At 42.4% G+C, this 13,641-nt stretch overlaps 1 protein-coding gene across 3 annotated transcripts in view; it reads left to right on the top strand.

Moving 5' to 3' along the window:
- The window catches only part of RASA3 (RAS p21 protein activator 3), a 176,858-nt gene that overhangs the window by 42,665 nt on the left and 120,552 nt on the right, over positions 1-13,641 (top strand). Inside the window, exon 1 of one of the 3 annotated variants that reach the window (XM_065059568.1) lies at positions 1,008-1,301. The exons of 1 other annotated variant lie outside the window; for it this stretch is intronic. In XM_065059568.1, the coding sequence (XP_064915640.1) occupies positions 1,247-1,301 (55 nt within the window). In that variant the 5' untranslated portion in view covers positions 1,008-1,246. Of the gene's footprint in view, positions 1-1,007; positions 1,302-13,641 lie in introns of those variants that run through there. One more of the 3 variants, XM_065059552.1, reaches the window with a different exon arrangement.

Here is a 13,641-nt window from a genome sequence, read left to right as displayed (position 1 = left end):
TTTTTTTTTCCTTTCTTTTTTCTGCAGGCTTGAGAAAGGGCAGTTTGTTGTGCTTCTCTGATATGCTGGACTGTCATGTGCCCAGGCAGTTCTGCGTAGGGATGTTCTAAGCCTCCTCAGTGGGGCAGTGATTGTCTGCACGAAAGGTAATTTGATTATTTTACTTTTTGAAACAGTGCAATCTGTACATCTCTGTTGGACTGTGTGCTCTGATTTTGCCAGACCTTTAGGAAAGGGGTATTTCAGTTGCTGACTTTACAAGACCCAAAGTTTGTCACTGAATATTGACACAGGTCCTGTGTCCTGCTGTTTAACGTGCAATCATGAAATCTGAATTCCCTGCTCCTCCCGTGCAATCAGGTAGAGCGTGCTTTGCCACTGATCAAATGGAGCCAGGAGACAGACCGGCCGGCTCTCAACACCCAAATGGGTTTGTTAATTTTGTACGGGCTTCTTTACCCCACTAATGAATGGCTTTCAACCTGGGGGCACCGCAGGTGTCCTTTCTTTATGGCTCTGTGGGGAAGAGGACTTGAACATCCCTCCCTCCCTTTGGCCGTGACGCGCAGGCCCCGCGGCCAGGGCCAACGGCTGCTCCTCGACGGTTGGTCCGGGCCGGCGCTGGCGACGGGCCATGGAGTTAGTCAGCCTTCCCCCTCCCCCCGCTGCCCCCTCGGGAGTCCCGGCGGGGTGGGGGGCTGCCGCGGCCGGGAGGAATGGAGCCACCCCTCAACAGCCGCCTCCTCCTCCTCCTCGCGGCGGGACTGGGACGGACATGGCAGGGGCGGGACGGGGACAGGGCTGGCAGCCCCGCGACGACTGAGGTGGCGGCCGCAGCTGGCCGGCCGGCGCGCGCCGCGATCCAGCTGTTGGCAAAGCACTGCAGCCCCCCCTGCCCTCCGCCCTCCTCCAACCACCCCGCTCCCCCTCCCGCTCCTGGCAGGCAGCGGCCCAATGGGCGCCGCGGCCAGCTGCCTCGCTGGCCAATGAGGAGGAGGCGGCGGGTGCTGCCAGCGTGAGGAGCGGGAGGCGGGCGCTGTGCTCGGCTGCGCTTGGCTGCTCGCTCGCTCGCTCACGGCAGCCGAGTAGCGGCGCGCTCGGAGGCGTCCGCTTGCCCTCCTTCCCGCCGCAGCGGAGCAGCTCGCCTGCCTCCTCCTTCTCCTCCTGGCCCCGGATTGTCCGTCTCCGCGGCGGCGGGGCTCGAGCACTGCTGAGCGCCAGGCGCGGTAGCGGCACCACCACCACCATGGCGGTGGAGGAAGAGGGGCTGCGGGTCTTTCAGAGCGTCAGGATTAAGATCGGTGAGGGTTAGGCTCGGGGTGAGGGCGGCCGGGGAACCCCCGCTGGAGCGGGGAGCGCCGGTGCGGGCGGCAGCTGGCGCCGGCCACCCTTTTGCGCTCCCCTGCGCCCAGCGTCCCGCCGGGGGAGCAGGGCGGGCGGTGCCCGCGGCCCGGCGGGGCTCTGCGGCGCCTCAGGCCGGCGGAGCAGGTCCGGTGGGAAGCGGCGCCGTGAGGGGCGGGCAGCCGGTGTCGCGGTGACAGGCGGGCAGCGCCGTGTGCGTCCGGCTGGCGAGCCGAGCCGGCGGGCGTCCGGGCGGTGCAGGATATTAGGCGGATTTCGCGATTTTTTTTTTTTTGTTTCGTTGCTATGCTACGCTCTAAAAGTTTGAAGGCGGCCCCCGGGTCTCAGTGCTGCGTGTCACTGGCAAAGCTGGTGCGAAACCGGCCGAAAAGCGGCTGCGGGAAGAGCCGGTGGCTTAGCCCTGGGCTCAGTGAGCGGGGTGCGCTGAGGCTGCTGCTTCCTACGGCTCACATCGGGAGATTCGCTCTTTTTCTTGCTGTTGATCGAACTCCAAACCGCATTATTAGAAAGTAAAGCGACAGATGTCAGCGTGCAGATTAAACTCTCCCTGGTAGAGTTCTGAGTGTGCCGGCGGGGAGGGAAGTCTCTGGTTTCCGTAACAGAATCAAACCCGCATGCAGAGTGAGCGGTTTGCCTCTCTTGGATAGCGCACCGTGGTGGGGAGCCCGCGGGGAGGTGGAAAAGTTTAGTGATGGACTCGCAGTAGTGAGTACTAAAGGACTTGGGCTTGTAGCTTCCTATTAACGCTCTTAAAAAATCTGCTCTTGCATATCTGTGCCTATAAAAGCAAATTTGCAACCACCAGTTGTCATGTTAGATAAAATCGAAACTTGAGTTTGCATAGGAAATCTCATTACTGGATAATCGCATTAGCATTTCGAAGAGACCCCACGGTATTTTGTCAGGTTCTTGCTAGGATCGTTTTCCTTATTAATTGCTAGCAGGTAGTTTAGTGATAGCAGACTTTAAGAAGTAAAATTTTATTACGTAAACTAAAAATCATATGTTGATTTTGTGTTCTTTTATACATCCAGTAAACAGATTCAGGAAGATTCTGAAATATGGCCAGATACTTGTTTTCTGTCTCTTTTCATAGAGGAGACAAAAAATAATGTCTTATTACAAGCGAGAAATTCAGACACCAAGTGATGCTATTGCAGGTTGTTCCTAACTGGTGATTTTTAGTGAAGGGAGGAAAAGCACAGCCCACATATAGGATGATGACTTTTTGGTGTTTTTTTGTGGTTTCTTGAGAAGAAAACAGCAATGTTGTTGTACCTAAACAGTTGGTGTCACTGGAGTGTGGGAACTTCTTTGAGTGATAGGAGAGATCAAAGATAATAACAGCAGCAAAAGGCTTGAGATTATTCTCATTAAATCATGGACTAAAGTTAATCCTTCTGCTGACTTCAGTTATCAGATTCCTCGTCAGAGCTAAGTGTTTGATTAATGTACAGTATTGCAGTAAGGGTTCCGGCTGCATTTTAGCGTTGCATAGTAAGCAGGGAAAACTGTGTGCATCTGTGGTACACCAGTGCTTCATTTTTGCCTTCTGAGCAAAACGTCTTTACTCAATGAACTGCAAGAACAACACCAGGTGCTTTCTGCAGCTTGGCTGTGCCCAGGCTTCTGCTGTAATACAGCAGAGGGCGTTGGTAAGTACGCGCAAAAACGAGCTCTGCACTCCTGCTCGCTAGAAAGTGTGCGAAGGCAGATTCACCAGGTTCTGTGGCTGGAGAACGAGTTTCTGGGTTTTGTGTATATGTCCGTGTAGCTGACTGTCTTTTGTGAAATTTGCCAGAACAACAGAAGTGGCAGGATTGCTCTGTTGGGTTTAAGGAGTATTTCTAATCTAGCAGGCTTTGTAAAGCAATCCCAATCTTGAAGAAATTATATGTGGAGGTTTGTGGACTCCCTGCAAAAAAACCTGTAAGTGGATTTGAAAGGAGATGGTGAACATTAGAGGGACACTACTTTTGTCAGCTACTCACAAGAGTAAATTTGTCTTTCAGCAGTTCCCATTTGTTAGTATCCTGTAGGTTTCTCTATTCTCTAGTGACAGGAGGCTTTGAATTTTTTGATGGGTTATTTGAGGACAAAGGCATAAGTCATTTCCCATCTTGATTTGCTTTGATTCATCATGCGCTAGAAGTGGTTAGTTCTGTTCTTTGGGAGCTTGTTTCATGGCCAAACTCTGACTGATCTCTGACTTGCAGATACTCTGTGCTTAATCTGTTTCCTTCTCTGTAGGGCCTTTGCTGGCAAAGCATGAATAGGGGCACTGATTTACAAGTACGTGTCGATGTACATCTCATGAAATGTAGGACCGATGCTTGAAGATTCAGTGCAAACACACTGTGAGATCAGGGTGGGGCACCCAGGGTGCTCTGTCTTTCTTAATGGAGAGTCTGATGCAGTTTAGAGGCTTCAGGCTGTGCAAAACATTTGTGGACTATACATTTTTGAGTGCTCTAATGTTATGTATTGCTATGGCTGGGTCTTGTCTTGTATTTACAATAGACTGCAAGTAAATGAAGACATTTTCTATTGCTGGTGTAACTTGTTCTTTTGGGGCCAGTGGGTTGCATAGAATCAGCCCTGTTTAGCTGGGTGAGTAATTATATCCCAGATCTCCCAAATGCTTCCCCATTCTGAGTAGTGTTGTTTCTAGTCGTGTTTGGATTTGTCTTGAGCCAATCTGTTTTACCTCCTGAAAACATGAACCCTTGAGCTTCTTAGGAACCTCTGTTTCCCTCACTTGTTTGCACTGCCAGTGATGTGCCACTTCAAAGAATGTCGCATTGAGGTACTGAAGTTGTGGAGCAACGATATGAACTCTCAGTTTGGGTTGCAGTGTTAGGAGGAATTGTTACTGTGCTACCTCTTGTCCAGTTTCTGGTTTCTTTTGTGATTTGTTGGACTGAAAGAACTCAGTGTCTGGCTACTTCTGCTCATGTCTGTTGTGAGGAAGTAACACACAGTAAAAAGAAAAAAGTAATATATATACTAATGAATGAAATGTTCAAGTGCTTGTTTGAAATTGATTTATTTTGGCTTCCCATAACTGAAACTGTTGTCCTCTTGTCTTTTTTCCTTAATGGATAAATTATTTTTACCGGAATCCCTTATACATAAACAAAACAATGTGTCATGTAAGACTAAACAAACACTTCCTATAAGATTGCCACTTTGAGGAAGTGTGCGGTGCTGATATTTCCATGAGTCAGTGTTTCAAAACCTGAAAGGAAACAACATAAGGCTCTATGGCTGATGATTGGCTGGAAAAACTACAAAGAGTGTCCTTCTGCTTGACAATATGGCTTGTGTTGTACTGTTAATAATATTTAATAGATATACTGCACTTAATTGCTACTTTTTTTCCCTTTAAATGGCATCAACTGTTAAACTTTCAGCTGAAAAAATAAAAGTTCATACTCAGCATTTCTGTTGTGGAAGGCTGTATGCTGAATAGCAGAGAACTTTCTGCCAGATTTTACTTTGTGAAATTAGTTATACTTGAAAAATCTAAAGAAATGGCTCATTGGTGAATTTTCACTGTAAAGTAGCAAGCTTCCCATGTCTCTGAAATCTAGTTTTATTGTGTCGGGGAATATGAGGCTCTGCTCTAAAATAGCATTTTTTTAGCTGTAGAGGGCTTGTTGTAGAGGTCAAACTGTCCCATAGTTTTGGAATAATAATTGAGATAGGATGATACTGCACATCAAGAGACTACCAGGGGCACCAATATGGTGAGGAGGACCCTTTGCTAATTGTTTCGTGGAGCTCAGAGAGCATAATGGTCCACTCAGTACACCGTGAGGACTTGTTGCAGTTTAAGACATGCATAAACTTCTGAAGCTAGAAGTGGCCGGAGATGGACCTTTTGTGGTTAAAGGTGTTGAAATGACAGCCTAAGATGTGGAATTTCTGGCAGCATGGTCACTCCTTAGCACTAAGTGTGATCAGAAGCATGAAGCTGTGAAATTTTTGTGGTAAAGGTTGGTTGGCTACTGTCTGATGTGGGCTCATGCTTGACTCTCAGCTTATCCTGCTCAAAGGGTAAACCCACCATTTTCTGAGAACTCAGAAACCTCATTTATGTTGTGACAGTCCAGTTGAGTAGGCGAGGATTGCTGGTCTGTAGACTGTGCTGTCTCTCTGACTCTCTATTTTGCTGTGCCTTCTTTACTATTTCATACAGAGCTGTGTAGTTTAAGACATTGCAAAAGCAATTGACCTTTTCTTTGGGAAACAGAGAGTCTTGGGTGAAATGGAGCAGAGTATTTGCTTAAGTGCCGGTATACTAGTGTTTAAGCAGGTTGATTGCCAAGGGAAGGTATTTACTGCCCTTCCACCATTAAACTTGATACAGAATAAATGCTTTGGAAATGCCTCTCTGCATTTCTGTAAGGTTAAGGAGGAACTATCTCATCTCTGACAAACTTAAGGCCTTTGTTAAGTCTAATAATCCTAAGATTGATCAGGGAAATCCATTTTACTTTGAGAAGATGTTCCTTTTAATGTTGTCTGTTGGGATTTAGTGCCTTGTCTTAAGTGGTTACTTGTAGAAGTAAGTACGACTAAATATGCTCACCACATAATACTGTAAAAGGATTTATCCTCATTTAAACGGGACATAAGGTCAAATAGATATTTTTAGAATTAGAGAATTTTTGCCAGGTAGCTATCTCTCCCTGTATATATAAAATAGGAAATTATAAGAAACATGTTATATTTCCTAAATAGTAAAGATCACAATGATTTTTTTTGTAATGTTTCAAAGTTAGTGGACCAACAAATAAAGAAAGGAAGACAAGTCATTTGCATCTCACCCTGAATATATTCAAGACTTCACAAGTTCATTTCTGCACATTCTGAAGTTAACAGGTACAGCTTAAACTGATGTTGTGTAGGTAAAATAAATTGGCAACTTACATTGTTATTGATTGACTGCTATGCTATTTAAGGCTTAAGTCTGACAGGCTGTGGAGGGTGCAGAATAGATTGTGCAGGTTTTTCACCCCTAGCTTAATATTACAAACTCTTCTAAATTTGGTGGTGGTTGTGTTCTGACTGACTCATGTTCAGTGTGCTGAATGGAAAAGAACTGGGACTAGTGCTGTTTCTAGAGGAGGAATGCTGTGACTGCTCATGGACTGTCAGGAACAGCCGTGGCTGGAACAACAGTGGAGACCACAGCATAGTTTCTGCAAGTGAGAGAAGGAAATGAAGGTAGCAGTGGAAAATGCTTCAGTGAACTTAGTTTTGAAGAAATGGAAGATGCTTGTGTTTGGGGCTGCCAGCTTGACATCAAATTATCCATAACTTCCTTTTAAGTAAAAATAATGATTCATATATGAATGAGAGTAGAAACCAATGTTACTTGGCTTTTTGAGTATGTAGAGGTAAATTCACAGGAGTGAAACGATTAAACAGATCTGCACAGAGCCTCTGATTTCAGGAAACAAACTTTCAATTTTTGTGGTCCTCTTTTGGAATTAGTACATTTGAAAAAAGTGTACTCTAATCTCTCTCATGAGAACTAATAATGTTTTCTTGTCTTCTCATTGAGGTGATGATCTGCTGGTCAAAGTACCAAAGTAACATGTGGATGTTATATAAATGCTGGATATCTTAGATTTGCAGTTTTCCAGCAAATGCTTTTGAAACTTGTCATGGCATTGATTTGCTCATCAGACCGGTGGGGTTTTGGTGGTTTAGTTATTTTTAAAATTTATTTATTTTTATTATTGGTTGAAAACAAATCTCTATTTCTGAAACTACTGGGCTAGGTAGATCCCAATATTAGCCTCTATTCCTGTGTTCTTGTGTTTCTGTTCTGCCTACTGCTGTTTCTCCTCCATGTTTCAGATGTTGCTTTGTGAATCTGTTCTTGCAGTTGCACTCCAAGGCATGGCACAGTGATATGCTAACCCAAATTACTAGCTTGTTGCTGCTGAAAAGGCAGGTCTTGCTTTTCCCCTTACATACTCATCTTTCTCTCAGCTATGAAACACTCTTTACACCCCCTACCCCAAACAAATCTGCTGTTGACTGATGCTCCTCTGCTGACGACAAAAAAAACATGCAAACATTTCAATTTGCAAAACAGGCCCAAAGAATGCAACTTATTTTTCTTGTCAGGTTTAGTTTTCTTCCATTTTAGTGAGCTGAATCTGTGCACTCAACATCAGAGATGTCTCTGGACAAGTATCAGGAGCTTGACTGGGAGTGTGTGTGTCAGATGCAGGGGACAGCAGGTACATCCCCTGCTTTCATGTCTGTGTACTGAGAGTGTTATGAGACTCCTTCAGTCTTTCTGCACTCTTCAGACCACTCCGCTTCCATAGCACATGTTTTCTTGTTGATGCTGTATTTGTTAGCCTCCGATACACGCTGGCTTGGCCAGCTGTCCTGAAGAACAAATGTTAAAACTGCAGCAAGATCCCCAAGAGGATAACCTGACGAGCTAGTATAACTGTATCTCTGACCTTCCACCTGAGAAATACTTCCATCTTGCACTCAGTTTAGGAGCCTTATCTGCTTATGAAAATTTAGGTGTTTAAGTTGGTACTAATTGATTAATACACTGCCCTGCTTCTCCATCACACACTTGGTTTCTAAAGCTGCGACACCTGATATTGATTATAATGTTTAGGCTTAAACAGACCCCCTCCTTCTTTGCATCACAGCAAGATTTTATGCAGATATGCTGTCAAACACTCTGTTATCATATGAAGCCATTAATTTTACTGATGCTCCCATTTAAGGAAGATCACTTAATGCAAACACTGAAGGGTGTTCCCTACAGCAAGAGTAGAAAATACAATTTTTAAAAAAGCTTGTAAAATACCTTAGACAGTAGACCTCAGGTTAAAATTCTTAGAGCAGGTTAACACTATAGACTGCAAACAGATCTTCAGGTATTCTCTCTGTCCTATCTTAGTCTCTGGTGAAGGACTGACTGATCTCCTTTACAGGGGTGTAAATTGTGAGTAATTCTTTTGAAGCCATTAGTTAAACTTCTGTGAGAGTCAGATTAACTCTTTGAGTAGCTCATGTAGGAGTTTTTTTCTTGGAGCACATGGGGGGAAGGATGAAGCAAAATCTACTTGGGATTTTTTAAATAGTACTTAATACCTCTCATTTTGTGACAATTCACTGGTGAGAAAAACCTGTGCAAAATGTTGTGTTTGGAGAATCAATCTTACAGTTTCCATGTGTGAGAACAAGAAGCCTAGAATAAAGACAAATGATTCTAGTCTTTGCTAACTACTATAAAATATGCAAATATCAGACAGTTTTATTGCTTGTCATTTCAGATGGACAAATATTTAGCCAAGTATTTAGAAGAAAAATTATTGTGTGTGCCAGTGGACTATTAATGTGTCTAGGGAGCAAGTAACTTAAGGCATATATTAATGGTTAGAACACACACTAGTATATTTTAATGTTGTGTTTTTAAACCTTATAGTACTAATAGTACTAGAGGTTTATCTGTTTTGTGGTTAAATCAAGGAGAAACTTGGTATGCTTGAAGTTAATAACAAGTTATATTTTATTAAATTGAAAAGCTCATCATAGGCTTGCACGTTCTGAATAGCTCTCTCATTTTCTGATTTTAGCGATGTTTATTAAACCTTATGAAGTGTCTGTTCTCTAGCAGTGCCTGTTGGATTTCTTCAGCGTAGTGGACTGGTGACTGAATTTAGGACCAAACTAAAAGCTTTGTTTTGGAATAAAAGCAAAACAAATCTAACTTCCTTCCTCTCCCATCCTAACATCTACTAAGAGAAAGCAACTTCCCTGGAATTTCACATGTTGTTTTCCTCCTATAGAAGACTTTCTGGGTGAAAGTTTTGCAAAATGAGATGTGAAGCTTCAGAATTATGAAGAACTGGATTTTTTTTTTCCTATTTTCATTTTTCAAATTTTTTCATGGATCATTGCCAAGTGTAAAAACACTTTAAAGATTCAGTTGAAAGTTTGAGGGCTTTGAGTTTGTTCCCCTCCTGCCACCCTCCCTCTTTTCTTTCTGAAAGGGGAAAAAAGTTTACCTGTATTTTTGAGGTCTGTTGAGGAAAGAACAAAAATATTGAAGACTTACAGCCTGGTCTGACTTGCCTGACTTTTGAGATTGATTAAGAGTTTTGCTCTTCAGTTTTCATTCCAGACCTCAGAAGTCTCATCTTTTTTCTACCTAAGAGACACATGCTTTTGCTTGTTATTATCTCTCAGAGAGCACTGGGGCAAAAGAAAGATCCCTTCATTAGCACAACAACTCAGTCTTACTGCTCCCTACCTGCTGGGGTGTGTAACTGTGTGACTGCATTGCCATTAACTAAAATGGGCTAATATGATGTGGTGATAAGAGGGAGAGTGTTTCACTTATTTAGGAATGACTGGTATATTTGAACAGGTATCATTTGATATGATAATTAATTTGCATAAATATTAATGTACTTTTATAAGCTGGTAGTAGGTTGATGAACATTAGATGAAACATCTCAATTTTGACACCTGCAACAAATTCATGAAAAGCCTTAAAGCTGGGAAGAACATATGTTTCTGTAATAATGGGAGGAGGGGGAATTTACTGTTAATGCACGTCTGTGTTCCATAAGATGCATCCTTGAGCTTTCTTTTAATCTCCTACAGTGACCTTAGGAGAAAGCATACTTGCCTGTTTGTCGCTGTACTTGTTACTTAAAGAGATTTCAAAATCCCTTTAAAAGAGGTTTGTACTGAAAGGCCCAAGTTTGTGTTTCAGGAAAGGAATGTAAAACATTGGAGACTGGGTTACATAGGGAGCAGAAGGGGAGCAGAAAGGTACTTGAACTTGTGAAGGAGTTCTTTTCAGGGTTTTTAACTTAGAGTGGTTAACTTTTTTTATTTTTAGCTGTAGGAACAAAGTTTTTGAGTGACTGATAACTTGTTTTTTAGCAACTTACAGATTTAAAATGTCATTCAATTCTATTTACACAGAAGGCATGTAGTATAAATCAACTTTACTCTTTATAATTTTTTCCTTGCTTTCAAGTTTCATTCAGCTTTAATATTCCAAGTATTGAAAAACTAATGACTTGAAATAGTTTATTTACAGTTGCTTCTGTTATGGCTGCCTATACAGAGTTCTTATATTTAAAAAAGCAGCTCCAAAAAACAGATGCACTGATGACTGGGTTTAAAACTCCTTAAAAATAGGAGAGGGGGAAGAAGTTTATTTTTACTACTGTTTATAATTTCTTCTAAAAATATTTCTATTTACAAATTGTTTACAGCTACTTGCTTTTGTTCAAGAACTGTAGAAGAAAACAGTTAGTGGTCGCCTTTTCAAGGCTTTAGTTGATTCTTGCTGGTATTTCCCAGCTGGTGTTAGAGTACATCTGGAATCTATGAAATTCCTTTCTTTGTTCCTCATTTCCTGTTCCATTCAGTCCTACAGTGTGCCGTTTTAAAAGCTGTTTCTCTTGGTATCTTCGTCTAAGATGTGTGTTTTAAAGCATTTAGTGAGTTCTTAAAGGTGGTTAAATGTTCCTTGGGTTTAACAGTGTAATTGAACCATATAATGAAACTTCTCAGATGTTTTGTTTTGATATTTGAATGAAAAATAGTTTCATTGATTTTTCTGGCAGTCATTCAGATTCTAGAATTGTAGGAAGGAGGGTGGCAGAAAGAGACGAAAAATCTGGTAGATAGCAGAAAAGCTCCTTTCTTAGTCTCCTTCTCTCACCCCTCCTCCCCCTGCTCAGGAACAATCACCCGTTTGTAATGGAAAATTAGATCTATTTTGCGAGAGATACAGGGTGTGACATCTTACAGTTGCTTTTAGATTGTAGTTTGAAAAGCTGGTGACTGCTATGGAACACGTGAACACAACCTTGGAAAAATGAGCTCTGACGGTATGACACAATGTGAGAGTTGTGTGTGTCTCAAACAAAAACAATCCATCCTCTCCAAAACAGCAGTGTTCAAATTAAATTTACTGGTTGGGATTGCATTGTTGCAGATCCCTAATAGTCACTAAAAAAGAGAAGGGATGCACTCGTCTAATGAACTGGTCTTATTTTTTGGTAAGACTGTGTTTTGTTCTGTGAACAAAACATCTGACAAAAACTGTGCTCTTATGAGTACTCATGTATCTGAGTAGCTGGTCCAAGTTTTCCAGAACAAATGGAAGTTCTTCATAGTCCAGTGGCTGGCTCTTCTGTTCTTGTCATCTGCCAACTGAGTACTGTTTCTGAGACTGTAGCTTAGCTCTCTGCATGCTATCTGTAGTCATGGAAGAACTGTGGTGGTACAATACATGTTCAAAAAAGCTTCTTCACAAAACACCTGCTATTAAGATGAGGCTTGCATCATAAGCATTGTTTCTTCTCTCTGTGTTCCCTTCCATTTTGAAATTGTGGAATATCTGTGAAGTGGCAGCATTTGCTGTCATGGAGAACTTAGTATTGGGGAAATATTTAATCTGATTTTTAGCTGCTATTTTTAATGCAATTTAGCAGAGAGAAGCAAAGAATACTAGCACTGTGAGACCGGTCAGTCTTCTACAGGTCAGATTTTCAGATCTACTGACTAAAGTTGCTTATCTTCTTTTGAATTTTTTTTTTTTTTTCAGATGTCCCTAACAGAAGCTGTGTAGTTGATTACATTAAAAGGATTGTACATGTGGGTAGTTGCAGATGATATTTATTCCATGTTAATTATAAGGAAACCAGTAGAAGTGCTAGTTGTTTTACATGAGATATGCAAAAATGGTGGCAGAACTGTGAAACTCCAGCAAATGTCTGAAATCTGCCTTTCAGCAGATCATATGGGTGCAGTGTAAGATAGTACACCTTTTTTCTTTTTATTTTTTTCTTGTTTAAGGTTCTTGGGTCCTCTGCTCAGGGAGGAAGTAAAGGTCCTAGAAACCTTTTACCTGCTCTGCTCAAGTCAGAGGAGCTGTGCTCCCTTAAGTTTTGTGCCCTGCATTGACTGTCGGTAAGGTGCTTGCCTTGATCTATGCAAATTCTCACCAGCCTAGACAAAGTCTGGTCCTGGAGACTTCCTTCAGACCCATGTTTTCCTGCATCTCTGGGACATTAACTCTAACCTAGTTCGCTTCCTGAGGTCAGGACGAGTTGAATTTTTTCCCCCATGAACATAATGGTGAAGTTCTGACACATAAATATTCCCCAGCAGATAAACAGAAGGGACCTATCAGCTGTTTCTGCAAGTGTTCTCTGATCTGCTCCTCTTTGGAAATTTGTAGTCAGATTTTGTAGTGTAGATATTTGATGTTTAGTACCTTGGCTGATGTTGCATAATATTCAAATGTAAAGGTGTTGAGATACCTGGAGAACAACATTTGTGCTCTGTTGGCATCTATTGACACAAGCGTAAGGTAGGACTAGACCAACACCACTCTTATTTCTGTAAATATTAGTCTTACTCTGTGTTTGTAGATTACTCCACGCTGACAGCCAGCAGCCCTTGGGTGATTCTGCTTGACCAGCACAAACACCAGAGTTCCCACTAACAGTGTTTAAATCTTTGAGACAGGAGCTCCAGGTAGTTGCTGCAGAATAGGTTTAGACTATTAGTGTTTCAGAGATGATGGAGGAGAAAGGAGATAGTGGTCAGTGGTCATCAGTCCGCCCCTGACTAAAGCCAGGGGAGCTGTTTATGTCCCTTCCCTCTCATATTGAAGAGCCAGTCTCTTTTCTCTGTGGAGTGGTGCCTGCTGTGGAAATTCAGGAAATTGCTGTTGCATGCCAGGGTTGGAAGGAACTAGATTTCAAGATCGCATAAGTGGTATACTTATTCTCTCCCTACTCCCCCATGGCTTTTTACTTTTTAGGCCTACTAAGCAAAACTGCCAGCGAGAGAGAGAGAGGGGTCAAAAAAAGAAAGCTAATCAGGCCAGTACTCCCAACTGTCTGTTTTTGAGTGGTGAGCAGAAGTTTTTGACAGGGAATAGAAAGTGCCTGGGGGAATCTGAGATGTTGTAATAGAGAAAAATAACTACAGTAAAAGTGAAGCTCTAACAGGCTGATAATTAGTGGGTTTTGACACCTGCTTCTGTGACACTGTTCCAGAAGGTTGTGGGTTTGAAAGTAAAAAAAAATATTAACTGAACGACTTTTAAAGTCAGCTCCAGTATTAAATGTAACCAATCTCTGGAATAGTGTAGCAGGAAATGTTGTATAGGTTGTCATTATTAGAGTTTCCTTGTAACATCTGCAAATTTTTGATATGCTGATGCCTGCTTCTGGTAATGGGAATTGGTAATCT

The sequence above is a fragment of the Columba livia genome, chromosome 1 (assembly GCF_036013475.1).
Source record: "Columba livia isolate bColLiv1 breed racing homer chromosome 1, bColLiv1.pat.W.v2, whole genome shotgun sequence".
Classification (NCBI taxonomy): Eukaryota; Metazoa; Chordata; class Aves; order Columbiformes; family Columbidae; genus Columba; species Columba livia.
Note: the sequence above shows the minus strand (reverse complement) of the source record. Positions and strands in the feature narration are given on the sequence as shown.